At 43.4% G+C, this 13,057-nt stretch overlaps 1 protein-coding gene across 6 annotated transcripts in view; it reads left to right on the plus strand.

Annotated features, from left to right (window-relative positions):
- The window catches only part of DCTN1 (dynactin subunit 1), a 174,050-nt gene that overhangs the window by 36,393 nt on the left and 124,600 nt on the right, over window positions 1-13,057 (plus strand). For 4 of the 6 annotated variants that reach the window (XM_088458877.1, XM_088458879.1, XM_088458881.1 and 1 more), the window contains exon 2: window positions 12,539-12,787. In XM_088458877.1, the coding sequence (XP_088315003.1) occupies window positions 12,539-12,787 (249 nt within the window). Of the gene's footprint in view, window positions 1-8,128; window positions 8,229-8,551; window positions 8,660-12,538; window positions 12,788-13,057 lie in introns of those variants that run through there. The other 2 variants (XM_088458880.1, XM_088458882.1) reach the window with 2 other exon arrangements.

Consider the following 13,057-nt stretch of genomic DNA (forward strand, 5'->3'; position numbering starts at 1 on the left):
TTGTAATTCCTACACCGTTCACCCGATTTGGATGTAATTACCCTCAAATTAAATCTAAAAGTCTGCAGGTAAAGAACATCGTGTTTGTTTCATTTCAAAACCATTGTTGTGGTGAATAGAGGCCAAAATCTGAAAATTCTGTCAATGTCCCAATATTTATGGACCTGACTGTATATACAGTATATATATATATATATATATATATATATATGGCACAAAGAAAAGGGAGCGCACCATCGTGAAATAAATCACAAAGAATTTATTGCATTCTAAATAGGAACACTCACATTTTGTCTAAAATGAGCAAGCATATCACAGAGAGTCCAGGTGAATACCGCACGGCGGATATCCTCTAATCCGTCTGACCGCTAATGGTAGATGCGGGTAACCGGCTCTTTCTCCTTCGCGCTGGCGGGACCAATACAAGCGTCACTCCAGTGCCCAAACTAGTTTCGTCACAATGGGACTTCGTCAGTAGGCGTGTCCGGAACCAGTGGTCCGGATCGTTTTTATCACAGGCTTAATTAACCATTTAACCATTTCTATTTCCTGATTAACCTCTGCTTGTTGCATATCTGAATCATAAACATATCACAGACTAACATCACGTATAAGACACAGATAAATAATATATCATTCTGACCAATATTTTTCACATTTCATACAATCAGTTAACTCAAGAAAAAAAAAATCAATCAATACAGAATTACAAATATAAAACACATACAAAGTATCATTTTATAAAATTCACTATTTCAATTTAAAAAACAATGTTGCCATTTCTTTTAGAAGAAGAGAGAACTTGATACATCAAAGCTAGAATAAGCTAAAACAACAAGAAAGAATAAGGTTACAGCTGCCTATTTCATTTCAATGTAAATCGTTTTAACAACATTACACATGGCAGCCTCTACTCCACCAAATCTTATTCTCTATTATGGTCATGTTCTAGTATGATATCCTGCTTCCCAGCATTTTGATAGGAATAAAAAACAGGGAACTATAATTCAAGGAAGCATAGAAAAAATTTTCTAATTATAATTTTTTTTTAAATTTAATATATAAATTGCATAACACATCTAATACTGTACCTGACCATCTAGCACTGCCGTCAATTAAGGTTCAAGACGGAATCCACGGATTCAACAACGTCCTATGCCAGAGATCTAATACGGCTCTGGAGGAGAGCTAAGGAGGAGAGCTGCAATATATCCCAATTAAATATACAGATTTAGAGCTGGTCGGGAGAGATACTTTTTTCAGTACACAAAGGAACTGATTTGCGCCTTGGACTCTTTGCTGTTATATATATATATATATATATATATACACACTTATATAGCACTGTAAGGGGGTTCTAGCATCAGCACCTACCTACAAGTTGGTGCTGCTGTGGTATCCGGACGGGGACAGTGGTGCTCCACTCCGGTGATTTCATGTGGGTAGGCACTCTTATGATCGCCGGGGGGGGGGTGGGGGGCGGTTGTGATCATGGGGGGGAACCCGAAGGGGGGAGCTGTTGTGATCGTGGGGGGAACCCGCTGGTGGGGCTGTTGTGATCGGGGGGGGGGGGGCTGTTGTGATCGCGGGTGGGGTTACCCGTGGGGGGAGGGGGCAGGCGAGGTTGTGATCGTGGGGAGGGGTTACCCGCAGGGGTGGTTGCTGTGATTGCACTCTAGTGAACGAGGGGGGGGAGGTGGGGTGCACTGTGATGTGCAGCACCCAGGGAAGCAATAGCTCCACCTCCAGCCGAGCATGTGCTTCCCTAACGGACACTAGAGCCACCTCTCCCTCTGAGCATTACATTGCGGCCATTTTGGGTGGAATTTTCGGCCGGGCATTTCAGTAGCCGGACCAGCCCATCTTGGCATTTGCCAGAACTGCCAGATGGCCAGTCCGGCCCTGCCACGATGGGTTCACTAGGGATACCTTTGTCCGTGGTCCGTATTACAGCTAACATTGGGCCTACTGAATTTTTTTGTTGTCCTCTAATTCCCAACTTCATGTTACACTTCTATGAATTGCTCATCCTGCCCTCTGTAACCTATGCAGTGCACCCCAGATGGCGGCCTTGCCTGCTATGCTCGTGTGTAGGATGAACAATGCATGGTTCTGATGATTTCCCAAGGATCGTGTATCTCAAATAGTATATATCATCTCTTCCTGGCACTGACTATTCTGCCCAGTGTAATCCTATGTACCATGCCTAAAATGGCTGCCTCACCTGGACTATACACATGATTTCTATATTTTATGCAATTCTAAACCTCTGTAATATGTTCATGGTACCTACTGCAAAAAGTGCCATATAAAATGATGTTTAGTCAAAGTTAGGACTAGAAACAAAAAAGGAGCAATTTACTCTTCTAAGAAACCAGGTTGCAAAGTAAGGGGTGCAAATGCATGTATTTCTTTGTATGTAGGGTATATACTGACTGCTTATATATGTACCAAACAAATATTGGCAGCTTTGTTTTTACACTGAAATTTTTAATTAAGCTAGGGTACGTATTTTTTCCCAACTATACATCTCTCAGCAGATTTTATTTCTGCCTCCCCCTTCCCCCCCCCCTCCATGTAATGGAGCAAATTGCTACCCTTTCTGCTCCTACTCCTAAAGCTACGTACACACTAAGCCGATCAATCAGTGAAATGCTCCGATCCTCAGTGATTATCTGATCAGAGTGTACAGCCGTGGCCGAAAGTTTTGAGAATGACACAAGTATTGGTTTTCACAAAGTTTGCTGCCTCAGTGTGTTTAGACCTGTTTGTCAGATGTTACTATGGTATACTGAGGTAACATTACAGCATTTCATAAGTGTCAGATGTTACTATGGTATACTGAGGTAACATTACAGCATTACATAAGTGTCAGATGTTACTATGGTATACTGAGGTAACATTACAGCATTACATAAGTGTCAGATGTTACTATGGTATACTGAGGTAACATTACAGCATTACATAAGTGTCAGATGTTACTATGGTATACTGAGGTAACATTACAGCATTACATAAGTGTCAGATGTTACTATGGTATACTGAGGTAACATTACAGCATTTCATAAGTGTCAGATGTTACTATGGTATACTTAGGTGACATTACAGCATTTCATAAGTGTCAGATGTTACTATGGTATACCGAGGTAACATTACAGCATTTCAGAAGTGTCAGATGTTACTATGGTATACCGAGGTAACATTACAGCATTTCAGAAGTGTCAGATGTTACTATGGTATTCTGACGTAACATTACAGCATTACATAAGTGTCAGATGTTACTATGGTATACTGAGGTAACATTACAGCATTTCATAAGTGTCAGATGTTACTATGGTATACTGAGGTAACATTACAGCATTACATAAGTGTCAGATGTTACTATGGTATACTGAGGTAACATTACAGCATTACATAAGTGTCAGATGTTACTATGGTATACTGAGGTAACATTACAGCATTACATAAGTGTCAGATGTTACTATGGTATACTGAGGTAACATTACAGCATTACATAAGTGTCAGATGTTACTATGGTATACTGAGGTAACATTATAGCATTACATAAGTGTCAGATGTTACTATGGTATACTGAGGTAACATTACAGCATTTCAGAAGTGTCAGATGTTACTATGGTATACTTAGGTGACATTACAGCATTTCATAAGTGTCAGATGTTACTATGGTATACCGAGGTAACATTACAGCATTTCAGAAGTGTCAGATGTTACTATGGTATACCGAGGTAACATTACACATTTCAGAAGTGTCAGATGTTACTATGGTATTCTGACGTAACATTACAGCATTACATAAGTGTCAGATGTTACTATGGTATACTGAGGTAACATTACAGCATTTCATAAGTGTCAGATGTTACTATGGAATACTGAGGTAACATTACAGCATTACATAAGTGTCAGATGTTACTATGGTATACTGAGGTAACATTACAGCATTACATAAGTGTCAGATGTTACTATGGTATACTGAGGTAACATTACAGCATTACATAAGTGTCAGATGTTACTATGGTATACTGAGGTAACATTACAGCATTACATAAGTGTCAGATGTTACTATGGTATACTGAGGTAACATTACAGCATTTCATAAGTGTCAAAGGCTTTTATTGACAATCACATTAAGTTTATGCAAAGAGTCACTATTTGCAGTGCTGACCCTTGTCAAGACCTCTGCAATTCGCCCTGGCATGCTGTCACTCAACTTCTGGTCCACATACTGACTGATGGCCGCCCATTCTTGCCTAATCAATGCTTGGAGTTTTTCAGAATTTGTGGGTTTTTGTGTGTACACCCGCCTCTTGAGGATTGACCACAAGTTCTCAATGGAATTAAGGTCGGCGGAGTTTCCTGGCCATGGACCCAAAATGTTGATGTTTTGTTCCCCAAGCCACTTTGTTATCACTTTTGCCTTATGGCAAGGTGCTCCATCATGCTGGAAAAGGCATTGTGTTCGTCACCAATCTGTTCTTGGATGGTTGGGAGAAGTTGCTCTTGGAGGATGTTTTGGTACCATTCTTTATTCATGGCTGTGTTCTTAGGCAAAATTGTGAGTGATCCCACTCCCTTGGTTGAGAAGCAACCCCACACAAGGATGGTCTCAGGATGCTATACTGTTGGCACGACACAGGACGAAGACTTTTGGAGGATAGCCTGGTGTCAAGAAGGGCAGCAAACTTCTCTCCAGGAAAAACATCAGGGACAGACTGATTTTCTTCAAAAGGTACAGGGATTGGACTGCTGGGGACTGGCCAGTAAACTCCCCAGACCTTAATCCCATTGAGAACTTGTGGTCAATCCTCAAGAGGCGGGTGAACAAACAGAAACCCACAAATTCTGACAAACTCCAAGCATTGATTAGGCAAGAATGGGCGGCCATCAGTCAGTATGTGGCCCAGAAGTTGAGTGACAGCATGACAGGGCCAATTGCAGAGGTCTTGAAAATGAAGGGTCAACGCTGTAAATATTGACTCACTGCATAAACTTAATGGAATTGTCAATAAAAGCCTTTGACACTTATGAAATGTTGTAATGTTACTTCAGTATACCATAGTAACATCTGACACTTATGTAATGCTGTAATGTTACCTCAGTATACCATAGTAACATCTGACACTTATGTAATGCTGTAATGTTACCTCAGTATACCATAGCAACATCTGACACTTATGTAATGCTGTAATGTTACCTCAGTATACCATAGTAGCATCTGACACTTATGTAATGCTGTAATGTTACTTCAGTATACCATAGTAGCATCTGATACTTATGTAATGCTGTAATGTTACCTCAGTATACCATAGTAACATCTGACACTTATGTAATGCTGTAATGTTACCTCAGTATACCATAGTAACATCTGACACTTATGTAATGCTGTAATGTTACCTCAGTATACCATAGTAACATCTGACACTTATGTAATGCTACCTCAGTATACCATAGTAGCATCTGACACTTATGTAATGCTACCTCAGTATACCATAGTAGCATCTGACACTTATGTAATGCTGTAATGTTACCTCAGTATACCATAGTAACATCTGACACTTATGTAATGCTGTAATGTTACTTCAGTATACCATAGTAGCATCTGACACTTATGTAATGCTGTAATGTTACTTCAGTATACCACAGTAGCATCTGACACTTATGTAATGCTGTAATGTTACTTCAGTATACCACAGTAACATCTGACACTTATGTAATGCTGTAATGTTACCTCAGTATACCATAGTAACATCTGACACTTATGTAATGCTGTAATGTTACCTCAGTATACCATAGTAACATCTGACACTTATGTAATGCTGTAATGTTACCTCAGTATACCATAGTAACATCTGACACTTATGTAATGCTACCTCAGTATACCATAGTAGCATCTGACACTTATGTAATGCTACCTCAGTATACCATAGTAGCATCTGACACTTATGTAATGCTGTAATGTTACCTCAGTATACCATAGTAACATCTGACACTTATGTAATGCTGTAATGTTACTTCAGTATACCATAGTAGCATCTGACACTTATGTAATGCTGTAATGTTACTTCAGTATACCACAGTAGCATCTGACACTTATGTAATGCTGTAATGTTACTTCAGTATACCACAGTAACATCTGACACTTATGTAATGCTGTAATGTTACCTCAGTATACCATAGTAACATCTGACACTTATGTAATGCTGTAATGTTACCTCAGTATACCATAGTAACATCTGACACTTATGTAATGCTGTAATGTTACCTCAGTATACCATAGTAACATCTGACACTTATGTAATGCTACCTCAGTATACCATAGTAGCATCTGACACTTATGTAATGCTACCTCAGTATACCATAGTAGCATCTGACACTTATGTAATGCTGTAATGTTACCTCAGTATACCATAGTAACATCTGACACTTATGTAATGCTGTAATGTTACTTCAGTATACCATAGTAGCATCTGACACTTATGTAATGCTGTAATGTTACTTCAGTATACCACAGTAGCATCTGACACTTATGTAATGCTGTAATGTTACTTCAGTATACCACAGTAACATCTGACACTTATGTAATGCTGTAATGTTACCTCAGTATACCATAGTAACATCTGACACTTATGTAATGCTGTAATGTTACCTCAGTATACCATAGTAACATCTGACACTTATGTAATGCTGTAATGTTACCTCAGTATACCATAGTAACATCTGACACTTATGTAATGCTGTAATGTTACCTCAGTATACCATAGTAACATCTGACACTTATGTAATGCTGTAATGTTACCTCAGTATACCATAGTAGCGTCTGACAAAAAGGTCTAATAACAGTGAAGCAGCAAACTTTGTGAAAACCAACACTTGTGTCACTCTCAAAACTTTTGGCCACGGCTGTAGAACGCTATTTGTAGCTCAGTGTGTACGTTCTTCAATGGATTGGGCAGGCAGGCATCTTAAATATTAAACTCTTCATAAGATACGAACTTCAGATCTGATCGTTTACAGGAGCGTTTTAAGCTGCTTATCGGCTAACGCTCCTGCATACACGCCTATACAATCCTCGGGCCGCTCAGCCGGTATCAGATAATTGTTCCGATGATTGTATAGTTGTGTACCTGCTGTACATCCTCCTATCTCTGCGCTGTCTCTGTATTAGCACTCTCTCTCCATTGTATGGGGCCCTGGGCGTTCCTGACAGCCATTGTCCTTCTGCGTTTTTTGAGACGTTTGGTTTTGCGTTGCTCTGTTTTGTGATCTCTTTTGGTCCTGTATGTGTCTTTCCATGACTAGCGCGCCTGAAGTGTACGTCTGTAGCCCTGTTTTGTTATACTCAGTCTGACCTAAATGAACGCATACAGTTCGGCTAGTCGTGTCTAGCTGTATAGTACTTCGCTGTGATTGCGGCCATTAGGCAGTGCACCCCGGGACACATGGCCATATGGGGACCAGTCTATACGCGTGACTGGCCGCAGCTGAGCTGTGTGTGTAAAGGTGCTCATACACACTATATAGTGTCTCTATCTCCCTGTATTCTCCATCTCCCTGTATGGCGATGCACTGTGTAGGTCAACTGCTGATCCGTCTGCAATCGTGCTGTCACCGCCGGCAATCGTGCGGTCCCTGCAGACCACACGATATGCCGGCTCCCCCCTCCTTCATCTGTATGGGATCGTACATCACATCCCAGATCAGATGGTTCTGCAGGAAGACCTGGGGATGCGATGTACCACCCCACGGGAGCGCGCAGCACGATATCAGGTACGATATCGTGCCCATACACGGCACAATATAGCACCTATATTGCGCAGATCCGTCGGATCGGCACGTATATCGTGCCGTGTATGGGGGCCTTTATTCTCGCATCGACCACGTATATGTATAGGACACTCATGAATTACACAGGTACTGCCTACCCTCCAACATGACCCGTTCCATTAGGTACAAAATGCTCTGCTCCTGGACTTCCCACCTAATGTATGATTGCAGCCACCTGTGTTGAACTAGGTAATTTATGAGACAGGTGTTTCACCGCAGGTGTCTGCAATCATACATTAAGAGGGAAGTCCAGGAGCAGAGCAATTTGTACCTAATGGAACGGGTCATGTTGGAGGGTCTGGTACTGTGGCTGATTAAAACCAGGTGAAATGCAGACTTGAAGACAGACAGACACAGAACCTGTGTGACCCATGGGTGTCAGTATGGTAAGCCTAGTTATATGGCCTGGTTCTACTTACTGAGCCGCTGTGTGAACACGGCCCATACTGTACCACTGTCACCACTGGCACTGTACAATGTACATGATGCCATACTCCCTGTGCTCACCTATATATATAGGCAGAGTCCATTAGATGCATATAGGGGTCTGTGCGCATGCGTGTCTCCCACTCCTGCGTGTCAGGCCTCGCTATGGGAGCCGCTCGCTGATTGGTCGGTCCAGTGTCAGACGCTGGGTCTCCTCTCCAGTGATTGGCTGTTGCTGCTGGGCTTCGGGGACTGCCGCTCGCTGATTGGCTGAGAGCGATGTGTCAGTGCGAGGCTTGGCGGCGCTGTCACTGGTCTGTGTGTGTGTCCGGGGCCACAGCCCGAGATCCGCTCTGCTGAGGTGACTGCTGGCGCGGGCGGCGGTGTCCGGGTGAGTGATGGGCCCGGTGTAGATGCTTATAGACTGTTATTATCACCCGTATATACCCCTCATATATAGCGTCTCCCTGCAGCCTATATGTATATATCTCCATCCTCCTCCATATATAGTGTCTCCATCTCCCCCCTATGCAGTGTCTCCATCTCCCCCCTATGCAGTGTCTCCATCTCCCCCCTGTATAGTGTCTCCATCTCCCCCCTATGCAGTGTCTCCATCTCCCCCCTATGCAGTGTCTCCATCTCCCCCCTATGCAGTGTCTCCATCTCCCCCTATGCAGTGTCTCCATCTCCCCCTATATAGTGTCTCCATCTCCCCCCTATGCAGTGTCTTCCTGTATTCTACATCCCCACATAGTGTCTCCATAACCCCTCTATATAATGTCTGCCTCCACCTATATATTGTCTCCCTGTATTCTCCATTCCCCCTATATTATGTCTCCATTCCCTTGTATTATCCGTGTCCCCCAATTCAGTGTTTTCTCCATATACCCTATATAGTGTCTCCATCTCCCTGTATTCTCCATACACCCTATATAGTGTCTCCATCTATTCTCCATACACCCTATATAGTGTCTCCATCTATTCTCCATACCCCCTATATAGTGTCTCCATCTATTCTCCATACCCCCTATATAGTGTCTCCATCTATTCTCCATACCCCCTATATAGTGTCTCCATCTATTCTCCATACCCCCTATATAGTGTCTCCATCTATTCTCCATACCCCCTATATAGTGTCTCCATCTATTCACCATACCCCCTATATAGTGTCTCCATCTATTCTCCATACCCCCTATATAGTGTCTCCATCTATTCTCCATACCCCCTATATAGTGTCTCCATCTATTCTCCATACCCCCTATATAGTGTCTCCATCTATTCTCCATACCCCCTATATAGTGTCTCCATCTATTCTCCATACCCCCTATATAGTGTCTCCATCTATTCACCATACCCCCTATATAGTGTCTCCATCTATTCTCCATACCCCCTATATAGTGTCTCCATCTATTCTCCATACCCCCTATATAGTGTCTCCATCTATTCTCCATCACCCCTCTATAGAGTGTATCCATCTATTCTCCATACCCCCTATATAGTGTCTCCATCTATTCTCCATACCCCCTATATAGTGTCTCCATCTATTCACCATACCCCCTATATAGTGTCTCCATCTATTCTCCATACCCCCTATATAGTGTCTCCATCTATTCTCCATACCCCCTATATAGTGTCTCCATCTATTCTCCATCACCCCTCTATAGAGTGTATCCATCAATTCTCCATACCCCCTATATAGTGTCTCCATCTATTCTCCATACCCCCTATATAGTGTCTCTATCTATTCTCCATACCCCCTATATAGTGTCTCCATCTATTCTCCATACCCCCTATATAGTGTCTCCATCTATTCTCCATACCCTCTATATAGTGTCTTCATCTATTCTCCATATTCCCCTATATAGTGTCTCCATCCACCCTGTATTCTCCATCTCCCCCTATATAGTGTCTCCATCCACCCTGTATTCTCCATCTCCCCCTATATAGTGTCTCCATCCACTATGTACTCTCCATCTCCCCTATATAGTGTCTCTATATCCCCACTTATAGTGTCTCCATCTACTCTGTATTCTCTAAATCCCTGTAATCTCCATCAATCTCTTTCATCCTTGGAGAAAATAATCTAAAATAGCTGACGACCTGCCTGCTGCTGAGTGTCTGACCCCAATTTACCTGGGCCCTTCGTCTTTTACAATGTTGGCTGAGTGGCTACTGGGGCTCTATCTCGCTCACGGTCGCTGTGGGCAGTTCTCAGGCGTTATGTTGTGTATTGGGTTACAGAAATGTTTACATTGGATTATGATGGTTAAAGAACGACTATTTTGTTTCTAATTTAATAATAATAATAATAATAATGTCACCAGAGTGATGGTTTGTTTTTTCTTTATTCAAATAATCTGTATTAAGGAGCGTACACACTAGACGATATGCTCCGTGAGCGATATCGTGTAGTGTGTCCTCGGCAGGCTGTGCTCAATGTCGTTCATGACATTGAGCACACCCGCTGAACGATATCATTAACGATATCGTTCAGCGCCGGGCTCTCTTCCCCCATTCCCCAACATGCAGCAACCTGACGATATCGTCAGGTTGCCCTGCATGTTTGCCCGATGAATGTCAATGACGAACGACCCGTGGGAACGCGCATCGTGGTTATCGATCATCGTTTTGGTGTAAAAAATGGGCGATAAAGTGGACGACTTAACGATATCATTATCGTTCAGTCGTCCACTTTATCGCCCAGTGTGTATACACCTTTAGAAGATGTCATTTTTTGTTATTTATTTTGACCATCTTCTTGCATATCACATGTAGTGTACATACAGTGTGCTGCTAATAGTATATAGGCACTAGGTTGTCTGCCTCTGATTAGGAGAACATAACCTATATCCTCTACTGCAGGGGTAGGAAACCTGTGGAACTACACATCCTTTCATGCCTTGCCACATGGTACTAAAAGTAAAACTGTAGCAAGGCATGCTGGGATTTGCAGTTCCAATTAGGGGCATATTCAATTAGGTGCGAGAATAGCAAAAATCTTACACCTGAGGGCTATTTCCTGCCGGTGCGGGATTTTTGCTATACAATTAGGTGTTTTTTTAGTTTTCGAGCAGCCCCAGAGCACAACCAATTTATCCTACAAATCCATATTTTTAGGGAAAATTGTTGGGAAATGCTCTGTGACCCAGGTGGCGCCCCCTGAGGACTAATTAAGCAATTGGAAGTTTCCAATTAGCTTAATTAGTCCTTAATTACTTACCTTCCGCAGCACTGTTTTCTCCCTCCAGCGTTGGGAGCCGGGTCTTCTGCAGCAGGGTGATCTGAGTGTGTGTGTGTGAACACCCCCCCCCCCCCCCCACACCCCTTTGTAGTCTGCGCTGGGATAACTACATCTCCCAGCAGCCCCCTCCCCAGGGACAAGATGGAGGGGAGACCAACGGGAACCATGGAGACCCCCGTACATGTAAGTATAATTTTTGTTATGCGTCGTGTGGTTTTCAGCTCTGAAAACCCGCAACCACTTTTTCTTAATTGGACAATGCGGGTATCGGGAGCACGCATACCTGCGGTAATCCAAAATAGGGCGCAAGGTTTTTTACCTTGCTAAACCTCGCCCCCAGTTGAATACGACCCTTAGTGTAGCAGCCTCCTGGGATTTGCAGTGACCCAGTCTGTACTGCCTGATATGATCCGGTGCTGGGTGAGGCTGCTCTACACGTCCCCTCACTGTACTCTGCTACTCCGTGTACTATGGTGGCTCCTGGGGACAGCACTGTGCGCGTCTCAGCCATTTCATATGAGGATGTCGCTGGAATCCTTTTCCAGTGGTAAACAGGGGAGTGTCCTCCAATAAACCCTCCATGTCCAAGGAGTTTGTCGGTGTGCAGGTCCTACTGCTGCTTTATGTACGGCGCTGCGGACAACTTGTGGCACCTTATAAATAAAATGTAATAATATATGGTATATAGAAAAACTACACAGTGAGAGCCCCAGTCTGCAGGAACTAATAGTACTGTAATATGCCAGTCTCTTGTCCCCCTCCCATGGTCTGTAGTATGGCTTCCTCCTGTCTGTAGGGCCTGCAATAGCACTGGGCTTGTTGGGACAGCATTGTCAGGGAGTGTGAGTTACAGGCTTGTATGAGACAGAGGCAGCTTGAACAAGGTGGTGCAGTTGAGGGAGGGGGGAGACGGAGGGAGGAATGCAGGAATATCTCCTCATAGGAGCTCGTCATTGCATGTGTGGGCAGCATGGATAGTTTCTAATCCTGATCTTTCTTCTCTCTCACACTGTGATCTCTGTCCTGCAGACCCCAAGCTCTAGCACCAGGATGAGCGTGGAGGCCACAGGAAAGCCCCTGAAGGTGGGCTCCCGAGTCGAGGTGATCGGGAAGGGCCACCGAGGAACTGTAGCGTTTGTGGGAGCCACGCTGTTTGCCACTGGGAAGTGGGTGGGCGTTATTCTGGATGACCCCAAGGGCAAGAACGATGGCACCGTGCAGGGCAGGAAATACTTCACCTGCGAGGAGAACCATGGGATATTTGTACGCCAGTCGCAGGTAAGACTGTCTCACATGATAGTATAACAGTAGGTGAGTGTGAGTCTAGCCCGAGGGGGAGATGTATCAAAAGAGTGGAGGAATTACCCATGGCAACCAGTCAGCTTCTGTCTATCATTTAATAGAATGTGCTTCATAAATGCTAGCTGTAAGCTGATTGGTTGCTATGAGCACTTTCTCCATCTCTTCCTAAGTCTCTCACCTTCTCTTTGTACTGAGGGAGTTTTCTCCTTTGCTGTCACTTAGTAGGGACGTTGGAGTAGAGTTGGT

Source organism: Taudactylus pleione, unplaced genomic scaffold (assembly GCF_031769625.1).
Source record: "Taudactylus pleione unplaced genomic scaffold, aTauple2 ptg000861l, whole genome shotgun sequence".
Lineage (NCBI taxonomy): Eukaryota > Metazoa > Chordata > Amphibia > Anura > Myobatrachidae > Taudactylus > Taudactylus pleione.